Below are 16977 nucleotides of genomic sequence, written 5' to 3'. Positions count from 1 at the left end.
ACTCCACCCGTGTCGACTGGCGGGGGGGAGCTCCCGGGACACCATGTCCTGCCCTGCAGCCTGGTGTATCCCTGGGGAGCCCAGCCACGGCCCCAGCCCCCCTCCTGGCAGAGGCCGCAGTGCCCACCCAGCCGCTCGCCCACACTCCACTGAGGGCCCCGAGGGAGAAGGGCGTCCCCACAGGCCGAGCCAGGGCCGGAGCCTCAGGGTGGGGGTCTGTCAGGCCCCATGGGGACAGAGGGGAGAGATGTGGGGCGAGGTCCTGGGCGCAGGGGCAGCCACCCCTCCTTGCCCCAGGGCGTGGCGGGGGGCAGCTCCAGGGCAGAAGGGGTTTTGGGGGACCCCACTGCCACCACCAGCGGCTTTTGGGGCGGGTGCCGGACCCCTGGCGCGGGTTGGCCCGTTCCCTGGGAGGGGATGACCAGAATAGCTCCGCTATCCGATTCCAGCCGGAGGGGCCGCGGCCGCTCTCCGCGGTCGCTGTCTCCTCAGGGCTGACATTTGAGCCCAGCCGTCCCTCACCGGCGGCGAGACGTGCGCCGGGGCTGCCCGGCATCACCCAGCTCCTCCGTCCTCCCGCCGGCGCGGCCAGCGACGAGCGGTGGGATGGCGGGCGGCAGGCGCCGCGGGGGCGGCGGGCGGCGTGGGGGACCCCGGCAGCACCCAGGGACTCGCGAACCGTCCCCCTCGCCCGCACCCCTCTCTCCCACGGCTGCCGTGGCCCAGCAAAACGCAGGCGCCGTCCCCAAAACCGGCCGCCCCAAGAAGCCCACGGAGGAGCCGGTGGCAAGGGGACCCGACGTGGACTCGCTGGGCTTCCAGGCCATGGACCGCAACGTGCCGGGGCTGTCCCACGTCATCCTCCAGAAGCTCAACGTGAAGAGCTACGAGGACTACAAGTGAGTGAGCACCCATGGGTGCTGCCACGGCGCGGGTGGGAGTGTGTGTCCCTCATCCTGCATTTCCCCCAGCTGGAGCATCTCCCCTGGTTCATCCCACCCTCCCGGCCCAGCCCGCAGGTGGGGTGCACCCCTCCGCCAGCCCCCTCCCTGGCTCCCCGTCCCCAGCCAGCCCGGGGCAGGATGCTCTTGGCTGGAGCTAAAATCCTGGCAGCCTTGGAGGGAGGACGTCAGCCCCGCCATGATGGCAGGAGCAGCGTGGGCTGGATCCTGCTCACTCCCCCGCCGACATCTGCAGGTCTGCCATGGATGGGAGGAAGAGCGGCAGCGATTTCGGCATCCGGACTTACTTCGACATGTTCCAGAAGATGGAGGACACCTTCAAGTTTTGCGCCGAGTGCAAGAAGCTCCCCAACGCCCTCCCTGACCCCAAAAGCCTCCGGCGATGCAAGAGGTATGGGGCACGGGGCTGGATCCGTCACCTCGCTTCCAGCCCAGTGGCCGGGGTGAGGCTGGGGGTTTCTGACCCCGACACCCACCTCCAGCCGTAGGGCACCCCCAAAGCAGCGTCGCAGCCCTGGGAGGGGGTGGCAGGGATCCAGGCTCGGCGGGATGGCTCCTGGGCTCCCCCCTGCCAAGCTGGGCATGCTGCCCTCTCTCCCCAGGTGCCAGAACGTGTACTACTGCGGCACGGCGTGCCAGCGCGCCAACTGGCCGCTGCACAAGAAGTTCTGCAAGAAGCTGAAGTTGGTGGCCCTGGACCGGCTGGTGGAGTGGCTTGTCTTCACAGGTGGGGCAGGGGACGCTGCGCCCACCCTGTGTCCCCCCCCCCCCCAGCCTGCCGGTCCCCCCTGGGGCTGCACGGATCCGGTGGAGGGATGTGGGGTCCCTCCTCCTGGCTCCAGCCCCCCTGGCCGGGTCCAGCATTCCCACAGCCCGGGTGGGACGGGCAGCCTGGGCTGTGGGGCCACCACTGCGACCTCCACTTCTCCCTACCCCCCTCCAGGAGACATTCCCTTCCCTACGGAGACCTGGACAAAACCCGCCCGGGATGTGGCGGGCTGGGAGGACTGGTTCTCCATGCAGGGGCGGCTGGAGGAGAAGCTGGGCGCCATCCTGGCTGGGCGGCACATGACCCTCCTCTGGGCTAACGCGGGGAAGCCCCGGCCGGAGGACGCGGAGCTACGTGAATCCGTCCGGCGGCTGGTCACTGACTTCCATTCGCGACCACTCACCATTGGCTTGGGGCTGCGGCTTTTTGGCATCGATCCCCTCGCCAAAGCCCTCACCGTGCACGTGGTGGGGGCATCCCACGTCGAGACTCTCAACGCCCGGCTGACGGACTACGATGAGCTTACGCGGATGTTCCCAGGGCACCGGGGCATGGAGGTGGTGATGGTGGGGGTGGACGTGGTCGATGGACCCATTGTGAGACCACCCTTGGCCGCGCCAGCACCCCGGGGAAGGGTCTATCTCAGCAGCTTCAAGGGGCTGTACCATGACTTTTGGGAAAGCCACGTGGAGACCAAGCTGGCCGCCCGCCCCGACCTGGTGGTGGGCTTCCACCCGGGTGAGTGCCTGCATCACGGAGGGGCCCGGACCCTCACCACCGCGCTGCCAGGAGCGGGACATCCCCGGCGGGGCGCAGGGCAGACCCTGAGCACCCTGCCAGCACCTGGGGCTGAGCCTGCTGGTGGCTTGGGCCGTGCCCAGGGCTTTGCAGGGTGATCCCCTGGGGCTCGGCTGCCTCGTCCCCCCGGCACTCAGTGTTCCACTTGTGCCACCCACCTGCCGGTCAGCCGGGCGCCAGCAGCACCCATAGGGGTCCCTGCCTTCGGGTCTCAGTGTGGTGGCTCAGCCCAGGACCCCACTGCCAGAGTCACTGCACACCCCGGGGGTCTCTGGCACAGAGTGGGTGCCGTTAGAGCCGGCTTTCCCTGGAGCCAGGCTAGGATGAGAGGGAAGTGGGACCCTCACAGCCCTGTCCCCGCAGGTTTCCACGCCTGCCCGGACCTGCTGGCAGGCTGGCTGCCCACCCTGCTGCTGCTGCGGGACTACCGCCTGCCCGTCCTCTTCACCGTCTACAGGTGAGCGCGGTCCCACTCCCCGCAGCGTGCCGGCACAGCCGGCCGGTAACAGGGCCCATCCTCCCCCTCTCCCGGCAGCGAGCAGGAGCTGAAGTCCTCCCTGCAGATCCTCGTGGAGCTCGAGACGCACATCACGGGCTATGCCGCCAACCCTTTCGCCTCGCTCCGGCCCGAGCAGGTCTACTCCAGCCCCAACAAGGCGCCCGTCTACTGCAGCTCCTACTACATTGCCCTGCTGGGGCCGGCGGCGGCGGCAGCGCCGGGTGCCGAGGAGCTGGAGGACGGTGATGGCTGGCAGGGAGGGGAGCTCAGTGCCACCAGTGGGGCCGGGGGCAGCGCCCCGGGGCTGGGCTGACTCCCTGCAGCCAGCACTGTCCCGCCTGCCCTGCCCACCTGGCCCCCAGCCCCTCGCTGCCCCGTGCCAGGACCCCATCTCCACATCCCAGCAGCGGCGATCCAGCCATCCCTCACCCCACACATCCAGTCCTGCGGCACACAGCACCCCAGCATGGGGATGGCGCAGGCACAGCACCCCTCCACAGAGCCGAATAAACCACCGCCAGCAGCCGGCTGCCATGTCTCGAGCTTTTATTTCCCAAAAGGCCTTTGTTTTCCCAAAGAAAACAGAGGGCTGAGCCTGCCCCAGCCCCCCTCGGGCAGCCACGGCCCCCGCCGACGGGGACCCCGACCGCGGGACCGGTTGTGCACGGTGGGGGTGTGTGGCCACGGCCGCGGTGTGTGGCCCCCAGGGAGCCCCGGCCCGGGCACCCGGCTGTGTCACTGTCACATGCACCGTGCCCTGCACCGGTGCCCACCCTGCGGGGTGGTGCTCCGGCATTGCTTGCCGAGCCCCGCAGCCACACGGCCCGGCACCGGCGCTCAGCCCGGCTGCGGCACGCGGGCGCTGGCTGCTGCCGCCCCGCTGCTCGCCAGCCCCTGTGGGAACGGAGCGAACAGGCCGCTGCGGCATCGCCCGACGCTGCCGGGGACCCACGCTGGCCTGGTGTCCCCTCCCCGCGCGGCCAGCGCGTCCGGCACGGCGACGGTGGCCACGTCCCACGTGGCCACCCGTGATGGCTTGAGGAGGCCAGTACCCCCCTGGGGCTCCCTGCGCCCCAAAGGTGGGTCCCTCCCCGGGGTTGGTGCCTGCCGAAGGGGCCGTGGCGGGCGGCAGGGCTGGCACGGTCTGGCCGGGGGGGTGGCGCAGCGTGGCACTGCCGGCGTCACTCGGAGCTGGCGCGTTCCCGCAGCGCGGGCAGGGTCAGGGTCTCCGGCGCCGACTTCTTGCGTGGGCGAGTCTTGGGGGGAGCGAGGAAATCGGGGGCCTCGTCGCCGAGGGGGGTGGAGGGAGCGCTGGCGGGGGCCGAGTGCGTGGCCGCGGGCTGCCCCACCTCGCTGACCGAGATGGTGGGTGCCACCAGGCCGATGAGCTCGTTGGTGGCTTCCTGCGTCTCCCGCTCGTAGCGCCGCACCTCCTCCATCGTCATCCCTGCCGAGCACAGCCGGGCTTGGGGCCGCTTGGCACGGCCGCATCCTGCACCCCGTCATCCCGGGGCAGCCTGCGCCCCGGCTGCCCCCCGATCCGGGTGCCGGGAAGGGGATGGGGCGCCAGGTGGGGAGGGGGTCGCCGGGCAGTGCCGCCAGCCCCGCGCTCCGCCGCCAGCCCGGCCAAGCAGTGGGGAAGGGAGGGCCAGGCAGCACAGGCAGCGCAGGCAGGGGATGCGCGGGGAGGGCGGCCGGGCGGGGGGGTGACCCTCTGCCACGGGGTGCGGGGCAGGGGACGGACTCGGCATACATCGCGCGCAAGCCCCCCTGCCCGCACCCGCCCGCAGGCCGCGTGGCGGGGTCCGGGGTCTCCATCCCCTGCGGGCAGCGTGCGGCAGGGCTGCCCGTGCGGCGGGGCTCAGGGGTGCTGGCTCCCCAGCTTTTGGTTTGTGGCCACTTGCATCTGAGTCTCGAAGGCCCGGACCTCTTCCAGGGACATGTCTGGAAGGCAGAGAGCCGCTCACCGGGACGGCCCTGCGCCCGCTGCCGGCCTTGGCCGCGCCCGGGGCTGCCGGCCCCGCGTCTCCCTGCCGGACCGGGGGTGCAGGCAGCGCGGGCAGGGATGCTGGGGCGCCTCTTCCACCCCAGGGCAGGGCAGCGGGCAGGGGTGCAGGCAGGCGTGAGGGCAGGGGGAGCGAGCGGAGCAGGCAGCGCGGGCAGCGGGAGAGCCGGCGGAAGAGCGGGAGCTGCCCGTGGGGTTAGCGGCAGCGACGGTTAAACCCGCGGCCCCCTCCCACCCTGGGGCTCCGGGGCCACCCCTGGGGGGTCCAGACCCCCCCGCCCTCCCCCGGCGGCACGGGTGGGGCAGCCCCACGGACTCACCGCACCACTCGTCCACCCAGGCGAAAGCCTGCCGGTGCCCGATCAGCAGGATGTCCCGGATCACCTGCGACGCACCGCGGCGGGGGGGGGGGTCAGCACCCCGTCGCTGCCCTCCCACAGTGTCACGTGTGTTGCCGTGTCCCACCCCCCCAGCCTCGGACACTCCTCCCCCCCCCCCCCCCCCTCACCTTGTGCACGAACTGCTCCACCCGCGTCTGCAGCCCCCACACCTCGAACTTGACGCTCACCAGCTTGTAGGAGCACATGATGGGCTGGGTGTGCTGGCGCCAGCCCTCCCGCAGCGGCCCCCGGCCCGTCTTGGCCGAGCTGAAGAAACGAGGGTCCTGGGGGGGGTGGGGTGTGGGGGTGTGGGGGTGTTTGGGCAGAGCGAGGCCGTCAGACACCCCAGGGAGCTCCCCCCGTCCCCACCCGTGCTACCTCCAGGCTGCGGTAGTAACGCTCGGGGATCTCGTCGAAGGCGATGTCCAGGAAGGAAACCTCGTGGTCGCCCAGGATTTTATCGCTGCGGAAGATCTGGGGAGGGGAGGGAGGGTGAGAGACGCCCGGCCGCGCACGCGCCTGCGTCCCCCGCCCCGCCGCGAGTTTGCCAGGTCTCAGCTGCAGCGCAGACTCACGTTCTCGCTGTCCCCGCAGTTGTCCTCGTACTTGGTCTCGATGTAGATGGAGAACTTGGGCAGGAAGGAGCACTGCGGGGAGCGGCCGTCAGCTGGCCCCAAGGGACACCCGTCCCCAAAGGACACCCATCCCCAGGGACACCCGTCCCCAAAGGACACCCATCCCCAGGGACACCCATCCCCAGAGGACACCCATCCCCAAAGGACACCCGTCCCCAGAGGACACCCACCCCCAGTGCCCCCTCCCCAGCCATGCCGGCTGCTGGGGAAGGGGCCGGGTCCCCCCCCATGCCACCTCCTTACCGTGTACTCTGCAGGGACGCCGTGGCACGTCGGCATGGCGGGGTGGCATCGCCGGGTGGCATCACGGGGGAGAGAGGGAGCGGTGAGACGGGGAAGCGGCCACGGCCGGGCAGGGTGCCCGGCGGTGCCCGGGTGCCCGTCCCCGTGCTCACCGGTGATGGTGTAGGGGTAGTAGTTCCAGGCCTTCTCCGTGATGTAGAAGATGCGGGGGGTCACCGCCCGCGCCCAGCTCGGCAGTTTGCTGCGGGGGACGGGGACGAGGGGGCTCCACTCAGGGCAGGGTACGGCTGGTGGGTACAGCCCTGCCCAGTGCCACCTGGCCCTGCTCCAGTGAATGCAGCCCCCACCCCCACCCCCGCAGCATGGCCCCGGCTCTGGGACCCTCATGTCCTCCCCAGGGACCCCATCTGCACCCCAGCACCTTCACCTCTACCCCATGCACCCCTCAGCTGCACCCCAGGACTCCTCCCGCAGGGACACCCGCCACCTCGCCAGGACCCTCATCTGCACCCCAGGACCACCACCTGCACCCCAGGACCCCCCCCAGAGACCTCTGGCACCTCCCCAGGAACCTCATCTGCACCCCAGGACCCCCCAGGGACCCCTGGCACCTCCCCAGGACCCTCATCTGCACCCCAGGACCACCACCTGCACCCAAGGACCCCCCCCAGGGACCCCTGCCACCTCCCCAGGACCCTAACCTGTACCCCAGTGCCCCATCCCCTTCCCCAGGGACCCCCACTCCTTCCCCAGGACGCCCCAATCTCCCCAGGGCAGGATCAGACCCCCATTGCCCCCAGGCACCTCTGCCCAGCACCCCGTGGCCGCCCACGCTCCCAGGGCAGGATCAGACCCCCCCAGGGGAGCCGGGAGGTGGGTTTTGATTAATTTGCAGATGTTATAAATACCATCCCCGAGAGGGGAATCGTGAGCGCCGCGGCTAAAAATAGCCCGTCTCACGCCAGCGACTCCCCGGCGGGGGAGCAGCCGATGCCCGCGCCACGGCGTGCCGCGGCCGGCGGCGGGGACGCGGGGACGGCAGCGGCGGGTGCCGGCTGCTGCCCAACGGGCACCCGGGGCTGCGTGCGGGGGACGCGGGGGCACCCCCCAGGGTGGGCTGGGCGGCAGCCCGGGCATCGCCGCCGAACCCCGCGCCGCAGCCGAGGCACCCACCGGTAGGCAGAGATGGGTGCCCACCGGCAGAGGGGTGCAGCCCCCAAAGTTGGGCGCAGCCCCGCTGGAAGGTGTCAAGGACCCGGAGAGGATGCTCCCGGGGCATTTTGGCGGGAGGGATGGAGCCACCCCGACGGCTGCCCACGCGCCCCACCGCGCGGCGCCGCCCCACGGAGCCGGGGCGCCGGGGCCGCAGCCTCACCTGGAGAGGTGGACGCGCTTCTCGGTGAACTGGCCGTGGCCGTGGACGGGGTCCTCGTGGGGCTCGTTCTTCACCACCTCCACGCCCTCGCCCTTCTCGCTCTCCTGGTGACTGTGCTTGCTGATGGTGTAGAGCTGCCCCACGCGGTACTGCAACCACAGCGCCCGGCCTCAGCGCCGCAGCCCCCGCCCCGGCGCCCTCCCGGCCGAGCCGGCTGCCGGCACAGCGCCCGGGGGCAACGCGTTTCCAGCCGCACCGCTGAGAGGGGAAACTGAGGCACGGAGCAAAGGGGTGACGGAGCCCGAGCCGTGCGGCAGGGGTCTCCCGGGGCACCCTCTTTCACAACCCCCCTGCCCCTGGGCTGCTCCAGCGCCCGGGCGAGGGCCGGATCCTGCTCTTCCCCGGTGTCCGAGTGCCTTGCAGAGCGCCTGGAGGCTTTCTGCTCAGCGAGCAGCCCGGGAGCCAGGGAGAACTATATATATATAGAACGAGATGTATACGGATATATACGTGCGCGTATTTGACGACGCGGGCGCACGGTAAATGTTTTATTGCTCCGCTGAAGAGCCCGTCCATCACCCGAACCGCCAGCGCGATCTCACCACTGAAAACCGAAAACCTTCCCCAGGTGCGAACGTAAAACCGGTGCCCGGGGAGGGCCGGCGCTGCTCCCCGCTCCCCGAAACAGCCCCGTCGGCACTGGGCGCTCACGCTACCGGCTACCGGCTCTGGCAGCTGTTTGCCGACGGGGATTTGGGCTCCCCGCCGGAGCAGGGATTGAGCCCGAGCTGCCCGTCCCAGCAGCCGCCCCGAGCGCTGCGGTGCCAACGGGCACCCGAACCCCCGCTGCCCTTGGCTCGTCCCGTGGCGCTGGGACCGGGCTGCCCCCGGTGCTGCCGGCGGGCTCCGTGCCCCAAGGTGGCCGTGCCCGGGGACGGCATGTCCCCCCATGCCTGCACCCCAAAACGCGGCTCAGCACTCGCAGGGGAGCATCCCGAGCCCGGCGGCCGTGGCCGAAGCACACCTGGCCGGCTCGGCCAAGGCAGGCAGCCCTGGTCACGAGCCCTGCGGCGAGGGGACGGCAAAGGGGGCCGCGGCGTCCCCCAGCCCCTCTCCGGGCAGGGACCCGATCCCCTGGCACCCCGCTGCTGGGGGTACGGGACCCCCGCTCACAGCCCCCTCCACGGGTGCGTCCCGGCAGACGAGCTGTCCCTGGCACCCACGGCTGGGGGCTCGGGGCTCCACCCGCCTCTGCACCCCTCTTCCCAGCCGACACCCCCCGTTCCTGCCTGGCCCCCCGCTGTCCCCCACTCACCTCCTCGGTGGTGAGCGGCATGCAGATGCGGTACTCCTTGGTGAGCATGGTGGCACGGGCAGGGCGGGGGTCAGGCGGAGGCGTCGGCGCTGGCGGGGGCACAGCTCATTCTGGGGGGACCCGGCGGTCACGCTGAGAGCGGGGGAACGGCGCTCGGCAGCCTCCCACGCTCCCAACCCGTCACCCCACGCTGGCGGCAGCCGCCCCGCGCTCTCGGCACCGGTGACTTCATGAGCCGTTGCCATGGCAGTGGCGTGAGGTCACCAGTGTGAGGAGCAGCCTGGGTGTACCCAGCTGGGGACACCCCGGCACCCCAAACCCCAGTGGTGTTAACTCCTTCCCTGCCAGGCAGACACCCTTAGGCAGCTGTCTCGGAGCACATGTGTGTCCCCCAAAATACAGCGCCATCCCTTTGGGGTGCCACATCCACACCCACCCGCCATGGCCAGCGAGAGAGAGGGTTGCAGGGACGCCGGGATGGGGTGCTCACGGGGACCCACCCCTGGGCACCCACGCTCTGGCCTGCCCCAGGGGGGGCTGCTCCCGGGGAGCACCCATGGTCATGTCCCTGGTGTGGGATGTCCCTTCCCTGGGCCGGAACCCCCACCCCAAGGCTGCCCCCCGGCACCCATCCTGGCCAGCACCCACCCCGGGGCTGCCCCCCAGCACCCATCGTGGCCAGTGGCACTGCCAGGCTGCCCCACTCGCCCCCCGGCCCCAGCTCCGGACGGGGCTGGGGGTGCTCAGGGTGAGTATCGGAGCAGCTCAGGGGGCTCCTGGCCACGGCCCCCAGCCCCAGGGCAGGGAGGGGCCGTGAGCCCCCCAGGCAGTCACCCTGAGCGGGGGGGTGAGGCCTCGGAGGGGGCAGGTGGGGGCTCATAGGGGGTCTTGTTTGGGGGCAGCTCGTCCAGCTGGGGACACAGGGGCACCCCTGGGGGCACAGAGGCACTGGGGGGGACGGGGGCACCCTGGGGGACTCGGGGGCACCCTGCGGACAGGGAAGCGGGCCGGGTGCTGATGCCGGGTTGCGGGAAGCCGTAAGCCCCCCCCCGGGGGGCTCCTCACCCGGCCCCGGGACCCCGCCGGGTCGGGGGGCAGAGGCAGCTCCGGCGTGCGGCAGGGCGCGGTGAGGGAGGGGACACCCCGGGGGGGGGGGGGACACGGCGGGGGGACACGGGGGCACCGCGCCCCCCGCCCCATCCCGGCGCCGGGGCGGCTCAGAGCGGCCCGCGGGGGTGCAGGGCTGCCCTGGGCGGGGGGGAGCGGAACGTCCCGTCCGGGGCGGGGGTGGGCTCCGGGGCTGCGCGAGGGGTCCTGCCTGCCGTGCTGCCGGGGCAAGCGGGGCGATGCAGCGCTCCCCCCTCCCCTCCCCTCCCCGCCGCCCCCGCCGCACTCACCCGGGCCCGCGGCGGTGCCAGCTCCCCCCCCGCCGCCGCCGCCGTGCCCCGCCGCCCCGGGCCGTGCGCAGGAGCGCACCGCCTCCCGCACCGCCTCCCGCACCGCCTCCCGCACCGACCCCTAGGGGGAGGAATGCACCGGCCCCGCACCGGCCCCGCACCGGGGCTCCGCGGCACAGCGGGGCACCGCACACCCCCCCGCACCGCACCGGGGCACCCGTGGCACGGCACAGACCGGCACTTGGGGCTCCCCGCACCCCCCGGGCCTCGGCTGCTCCCGGGGACCTTCGCCCCCCGCCCCCAGCCGGGCGCAGGGAGCTGGGAGCCCCCCCCCAAACCTCCTCCCGCACCCCCCCGCACCTCCACCCGCTCACCTGCACCCCACCGCCAGCCGGACCCCTGCACCCCAGCCTCACCGCACCCCATCTCCTGGCACCGCCCGCCTGCCATCCGGAGCCGAACGCGCTTACAACTCCCAGCCGGCGTCACCGCGCTTCCCCGGCCCCTTCCCTCCACCAATTTCAATCAATCCGGGCGCTAAAAATAGCCACGCTCGGGCGCTGTGCCGGGCTGTGCCGGACCGCTGCGGTTTTCCCTTTATTTGCTCCAAAAATTCTGCCTCGGAGGCTTCGAGCGGCTCGCGTGGCGCTGCCGGCAGCGCGAAGGCCGAGCTGCGCCGCTCGGTGCGAGCGGGGCGCGGCGGCACGCTCCGGCCTCGCCGCCCAGGGCGCAGGGGAGCAGCCCAGCCCGTGCCAGGGTGCCACGGGGTGACGGCCACCGTGGGGACACGGACCGGGTGAAGGGGACGCCCCGCCAGCCCGTCCTGTAGCCTGCGGCGTTGCCGTCACCGGCGGCGCTGGGACCCCAGCGCTGCGGTGGCGCTGACACAGGGCACAGAGGTCCCACTCGCCTGGACAACGTGGCACCCATGGGTGCCCTGCAGCGTCCAAAGCTGGGTCCGGGCTCTTTCGCCGCGGCGGCAGCCGGTCTGCGCCATCTCGTGGTGGCGGGGACCCCGCTCCGTAGCCCCCAGCGAGCCCTGAGGCGGCGGGGATGGGCCCTGCGCCATGCCTGGCTTGGCCGATGGCCGCAGCAGCCCCAAGGCGGTGGTGATGGGCCCCAGCTTGCCCCACGGCCTCAGCAGCCCCGAAGCGGTGGGGATGGCTCCGGGCTGTGGCTAGTGCCAGGGCAAGCAATGGCCTCAAAAGCCACCGGGGTGCCCCGTGGGGCGCCCGTCCCACATCCGGGAGCGCCGTGCCAGGAGCCCTGCCCGCCGGGCGCACCTTCCCCCGCCTGCACCGGTCCCCATCTGCCTGCCTCCTTCCTGCTGTACCGGCCTGCCGTGCCGCCGGCCTCCCGGTGACAGCACCCCCAGCTCTGGTGGCAGCGGGTGACAGCCACCCCCCCCATCCCCCTCCCCGGCAGCCCCCAAGGGGTAAAGCAGCAGGCGCGGGGCTCCTGCCAGCGTGGCTGGGACCAAATCCACCGGGGCTCCTGCTCGGGTGACGGCGGTGGCGACGCTCGGGTGACGGCGACGCTCGGGTGACGGCGCGCTCTCAGCCCCCCCAGCAGCCGCATTCCTCCCGAACCCGTTCGGCAGGGTGCTGCGCAGGTGCCAAGGCAAAGGCATCTGGGTTGGGTTTTTTCCTGGTCATGCCCGGCTTCGCTCCGGCGCCGAGTCAACAAGGAGGAGAAAAAGAGGATTTACTGAAACCCGGCGCCGCTCCCGGTGCCCCCCACAGGTGCTGCCGGTGCCCCCCTGGTTTCTCACCCCCGAGCCCCCTGTGCCACCGGGGAGGATCCCGCAGAAAGCCGGGAGGGGGAAGAAAGAGGCAGAAACAAGTGAAAAATTACCCAATTTAATCTCAACAGCCCCCCCGCCCCCCCGCCTCAGCCCCGGCTCCAGGGTTTCGGGAGGACCCTGTTCCCCCCCCCGGCCGGGCAGCCCCCGGGGCACGGGGCTGAGCGCACCCCCGGGAGCGCCCCGCGGCACGGGGAGACGGAGCTTTCCGAGGCGTCCGGCCTCTTCCTCGGCTCCGCCGGCAGCCCCCCACCGGCAGCGGCGCCCGACCGCGTCCCACCGCCCCTCACCCCCTCGGGGCCGCTGGGAGCCCTTAGGAAGGCGCCCTGATGAAGACCATCCTGGTGGAGTAGACCAGGTCCACCAAGTAGGCGATGAGGTTGAAGATGGTGAGGAAGGTGACCCCCAGGTGCTTGTCCCACCAGCAGTCCCTGCCGCAGGAGCCGGGGCGGTTCCTCCCCCTGAAGCTGTAGAGGGGCCAGAGGACGGCGGCGGTGATGTACATCACCAGGGCCAAGGCGTTGTAGCCCACCAGCATCTTCTCCAGCGGGCAGGGCATGTAGGTGAGGCACCGGCCGACGGTCATGACGATGATGAGGAGGGTGACGATGAAGCAGATGGAGTAGACAGCCACGCACCACTGCAGGCCGGCTTCCGAACGGTAGAAATCCAGCAAGGAGAAGATGAGACAGGCCACGTAGGCTTCAAACACCTTGAGGAGCCCGGGCACGGTGGAGAGGAAGCTGCTGATGTCCCCCGGCTTGGCGCGGGTGAGCCCCACCTCGAGGGCGTAGGCAAGGAAGCAGAGGCAGGAGACGGTGGTGGCCACGGCCTGCCGGGCGCACTTGCCGCTGCTGCAGGGGCTGCTGATGAAGGTGGAGGGGAAGACCACCGAGGTGGTGAAGATCATCAGCGCCGCCAGCATGGCGAAAGCCGAGGTGAAGTCGTCCCAGGAGAGCGGCAGCTTGGGGGAGAGCTCCAGCAGCTCCAGCACCAGCACCAGCAGCGTCACGGCGAAGCAGAAGCACCAGGTGAACATGCACCACGTCCCGTAGGGACCCCTGAAGTCCCCGGTGGAGGCCACCAAGCTGAAGGCGATGCAGGACAGCACGACGGCAAAGAGCCGGCAGATGCCCACCCAGGAGGTCACGGCGCGGAGGTTCACCGTCGCCACGGCCATGGTCCCGGCCAGCTCTCCCACCCACGCCGCGCGCCGGAGAATGGGCGCTGCCGGCAGCCACTCTTATCTGGGTGCCGGGAGGGAGGGGTGGGGCGCAGGGCAGGGAGCCACCAGCCCCCCCCGAGCCGCCCGTGCCGAGGACCCCCAGCACCACAGCCACCGCCACGGCCACGGCTCGCCGGGGCGGAAGCCGGGGGCTGGCGGCGGCGCGGGCGGGTCGATGATTAACGCGGGGCCGGGCGAAGGGTGCCGGCGCTTGCGGCGACGCCGAGCCCTGCGGTGGGGCCGGGGCCGGGGGGGGGGGGAGCAGGGAGCTGCCGTTCTGGCACCGTGCCCTGGCCCTGCCCGCGGCGGGAGGCGCAAAGGGGCCTTTCGTGCACCCCCGGAGCAGCCGGGGGCCCCACCCCGACACCCCCGTCCCCCACGCTGTGCCGGGGTCGGCAGCCAGCGGGGCAGCACCCGCCGGGTCCGCCTGAGGGGTTTGGGGGGGGCTGCACCCAGTGCCGGGTGCCCCTGGCAGCGGGGTGCCACAGTGGGGAGCCCCTCCCATCCCGGCACCTCCGCACCCCCCCCCCGGCACCTCCGGCACCCGATAAGCGGCTCAAAGTCCGGCTGCGCCAGCTGCCGGCACCGGGCAGGGTGGGCGGGGTGACGGCGGGGAGGGGACCCGCGCCCTGCCCGCACCGGCCACCCGCGGCACCGCCGCTTCGCCGGGGGGTCTCACCCCACGGCCCCAGCAGCGCAAGGGGGGTGGCGGCACGTCAGCAGCCGGGGAGGGGAGTCCAGCGGGAGGATGACGATGGTGAAGGCTGAAGGCTCCAGGTCGACCTTTAATGCCGCGCAGGGTCCGGAGGGTCCGTGCCCACGGCGGAGCTCGGGGACCCAACCCGGGGTAGCCCGGCACTCTCGGGGGGCTCCTTGCCCCAAAGCGGCGCGGGCTCCTCACCCCAGGCGGGGTCCAGGCACGGCCGCTGGCGGGCAGGGGACGGGCGCTGCCGCGGGGGTCCAGCGGCGGCTCCGGGGGGGACGACGCGGCGGCTCAGAGGTCGCTGCCGCCCTCGCCCTTGCCGGGCAGCCCGTTGAGGGGGCTCAGCGCCGGGCGGTGGCTCTCGCTCAGCCGCCGCACGCGGTAGCTCTCGTAGTGGACGTTGTGGGTGATGTCCTTCAGGTCCTGCAGGTGGGACCTGCCCGGGGCGGCAGCGGGGAGGACGGGCGTCAAGTCGCGCCGTCCCGCCCGCGCCGCGGGGTGCCGGCACCCCCCGCCCCCTCCCCAGCTCACCGGATCAGCAGGTCCCGCAGGAGGGGGAACTCGCAGTGCGCCGGGTTCTCCACTGCAAGGCAAGGCAGAGCGGGCAGCGGCGCGGGCAGGGTGCGGGCAGGAGGGCGGGGGGGTGCCGGGGGAGCGCGGCCCGGCGGGCTCCGGGTACCACCGGAGCACCGGCACGGCTCCGTGCCACACCGCCCGCACCCCCCAGCGCCCACCCGGGCAGGGATGCGCCCACGGGTGCCGCTCCCCGCACCCCCGCCGGACCCCTCCCCGCACCGGGGGAGGGCTGGGGGTACGAGGGGCTCCGCTCACCTTCAACGATGCCCCACTTGGTCTTGCGGCCCAGCACCCGCTTGCCGTTCACCTGGTGCTCCTGGTCCGCCCCCACCACGGCGAAGGGGATCTTCTCCTGCCGGCGCAGAGGAGCGCGCTCGCCCCGGGGTGCTGCCGGGCTCCCCCGGGGGCGGCTCGGCCCCGCCGCGGGGCCGGCGTCCCCGGCGCCGGCGCCCCGGCACTCACCCGGATCCTGCCGTTCAGCGCCCTGTCGTCCGGGTCCTGGTCGAAGTCCTCCTGCGGGTACACGCTGATGGCGTGGGTCTTCAGGTCCTCCTGGATCTGCGGGACACGGGGATGGAGCCGGGCTTGCGGGGGGACGCGGGGCGCCCCGGGAGCCCCCCGGGGACCTGCCCTCACCCGCTGCTTGAACTCTGCCCGTTCCTCCAGGGTGAGCGTGTCGGCCTTGGCGATCACCGGCACCACGTTGACGATCTTACTGAGCCGCCGCATGAACTCCAGGTCCAGCGGGCGCAGCCTGCCAAGGACCACCACCCCCCCGGGGTGACCCACAGCACCGCCCCGGGGTGACCCACACCCCCCCCCCCCGGGGTGACCCACACCACCACCCCAGGGTGACCCACACCACTGCCCCCCCGGGGTGACCCACACTCCCCCCCACCCCGGGGTGACACCCTCCCCCCCCCGGGGTGACCCACACCACCGCCCCAGAGTGACCCACACCCCCCACCCCCGGGGTGACCCACACCGCCGCCCCGGAGTGACCCACACCACCACAACCCCTGGGGTGACCCACACCACCAAGCAGGAAGCACCCGTGGGTGCTGTGCATTGTCACTCACCAGTGACCCGTCGGAGGGACGAAGTAGACACATCCATGGACCCGGGTGTCCGGGATCTTCCTCTTGCGCGCGATGAGGATCTCCTCACGCAGGTACCGCTCGTACTGCTCGTTGATGTATTTGATGATGGGGTCCCAGCTGAGGATGAAGAGTTGAGGGGTGGGGAGGGCATCTGAGCTCAACCCCCACCCCAAATGGCCACCCACCAAGCCTGGATGCCGCACCCCGTTGCGTCCTACCAGTTCTCGTTGTTGATCTGGTCCCCGAACCCTGGCGTGTCCGTCACCGTCAGCTTCATCTTCACACCCTTCTCCTCGATGACTACGGGGCAGAGAGGTGGGTCAGCGGGGACCGAGAAGCAGGGGACACGACCCCACGGTGCTGACCTTACCATGGGTGACGGACTGCAGCTGCACCGTCTTGGGGATGCGCTCCTCCTGGCCGGGCTGCGCAGCTTTGCGGCTCACCTTGGACTTGAAGAGGGTGTTCACCATCGTCGACTTCCCCAGCCCGCTCTGCCCTGCGGGGATGCCGGCAGCTCCGGTTTATCCCCCCCCCCAATAAATTAATTCCCCCAGGGCAGGAACACCTCGGCACCCACCCGGGAGCATCCCAGAGGTAATCCCTCGGTACCCGGCTGTTGGGACGAGCTCACCCATCAGCATCGCTGCGTCATGGGGTACGGGATGTTGCTCCTCTTTAATTTCTTGCTGCTTAAATGCCTTAAAACCCCCTCAAAGCGTGATATCCCCCGGCACGGCGGCATCGGAGCCAGGATTCCCGCCCCAGCCAGGAGCAAACCGCGCGGCCGGCGCTCACCCACAACCATGATGTTGAACTCGAAGCCCGACTTCATGGTTTTGATTTTCATCTGGTCGAGCACAGCTTCGATTCCCACGTAACCGAAGAGCTGGTGACCCGCCGGGCCGGATGCCATGGTGAGGGGCACCTCCTCCTCCGGCACGGCTGGCGGCTCCATGCTGCGCTCCTCGCGCTCCAGGGTGCTCCCTGCACGGGTGGGCAAAAGTGGGTGAGCCCGGGCCCCCCCCCCCTCCCGGTGCCCACCCCTCCACCGGCACCGTTGCCCCAGCAGCAGCCACCCCGGCGGGCACGCAGCCCCGGCACATTCCTGGCAGCTGGTGAGGCTCGGCACGGCAACGGGGCACGCTGCTGTGCCCCCCCCCCTCGCCCCCCCCCGAGGGGGACAGGGAGGTC

The 16977-nt window shown here is 71.9% G+C and overlaps 4 protein-coding genes across 4 annotated transcripts in view; 1 reads left to right on the top strand and 3 right to left on the bottom strand.

Moving 5' to 3' along the window:
* Positions 1–333: 333 nt before the first annotated feature.
* MSS51 (MSS51 mitochondrial translational activator) lies at positions 334–3476 on the top strand. The gene is made up of 6 exons (XM_082006949.1): positions 334–899; positions 1198–1353; positions 1565–1689; positions 1906–2469; positions 2893–2986; positions 3065–3476. Exons 1-6 carry the CDS (start codon positions 607–609, stop codon positions 3339–3341), a joined length of 1509 nt encoding a protein of 502 aa, XP_081863075.1. The 5' UTR covers positions 334–606; the 3' UTR covers positions 3342–3476.
* Positions 3477–4209: 733 nt separating this feature from the next.
* LOC309410506 (cytoplasmic phosphatidylinositol transfer protein 1-like) lies at positions 4210–9029 on the bottom strand (the record flags this gene model as incomplete). The annotated part of the gene is made up of 9 exons (XM_082006910.1): positions 4210–4475; positions 5354–5417; positions 5542–5697; positions 5792–5887; positions 5989–6060; positions 6292–6299; positions 6444–6532; positions 7667–7815; positions 8982–9029. 9 exons carry the CDS (start codon positions 9027–9029, stop codon positions 4210–4212), a joined length of 948 nt encoding a protein of 315 aa, XP_081863036.1.
* Positions 9030–12492: 3463 nt separating this feature from the next.
* On the bottom strand, positions 12493–13359 carry LOC309410273 (myeloid-associated differentiation marker-like; the record flags this gene model as incomplete). The annotated part of the gene is made up of 1 exon (XM_082006642.1): positions 12493–13359. One exon carries the CDS (start codon positions 13357–13359, stop codon positions 12493–12495), a length of 867 nt encoding a protein of 288 aa, XP_081862768.1.
* Positions 13360–14398: 1039 nt separating this feature from the next.
* The window catches only part of LOC309410250 (uncharacterized protein), a gene marked incomplete at both ends in the record, with an annotated part of 7354 nt that continues 4775 nt past the window's right edge, over positions 14399–16977 (bottom strand). The window contains 9 exons of the mRNA XM_082006616.1: positions 14399–14543; positions 14639–14690; positions 14939–15035; positions 15146–15241; positions 15320–15437; positions 15763–15900; positions 16002–16083; positions 16154–16282; positions 16582–16770. Of these exons, the coding sequence (XP_081862742.1) occupies positions 14399–14543; positions 14639–14690; positions 14939–15035; positions 15146–15241; positions 15320–15437; positions 15763–15900; positions 16002–16083; positions 16154–16282; positions 16582–16770 (1046 nt within the window). The remainder of the gene's footprint in view (positions 14544–14638; positions 14691–14938; positions 15036–15145; positions 15242–15319; positions 15438–15762; positions 15901–16001; positions 16084–16153; positions 16283–16581; positions 16771–16977) is intronic.

Source organism: Phaethon aethereus (assembly GCF_964289735.1).
Source record: "Phaethon aethereus genome assembly, chromosome: 15".
Lineage (NCBI taxonomy): Eukaryota > Metazoa > Chordata > Aves > Phaethontiformes > Phaethontidae > Phaethon > Phaethon aethereus.
This window is presented reverse-complemented; position numbering and strand designations above follow the sequence as displayed.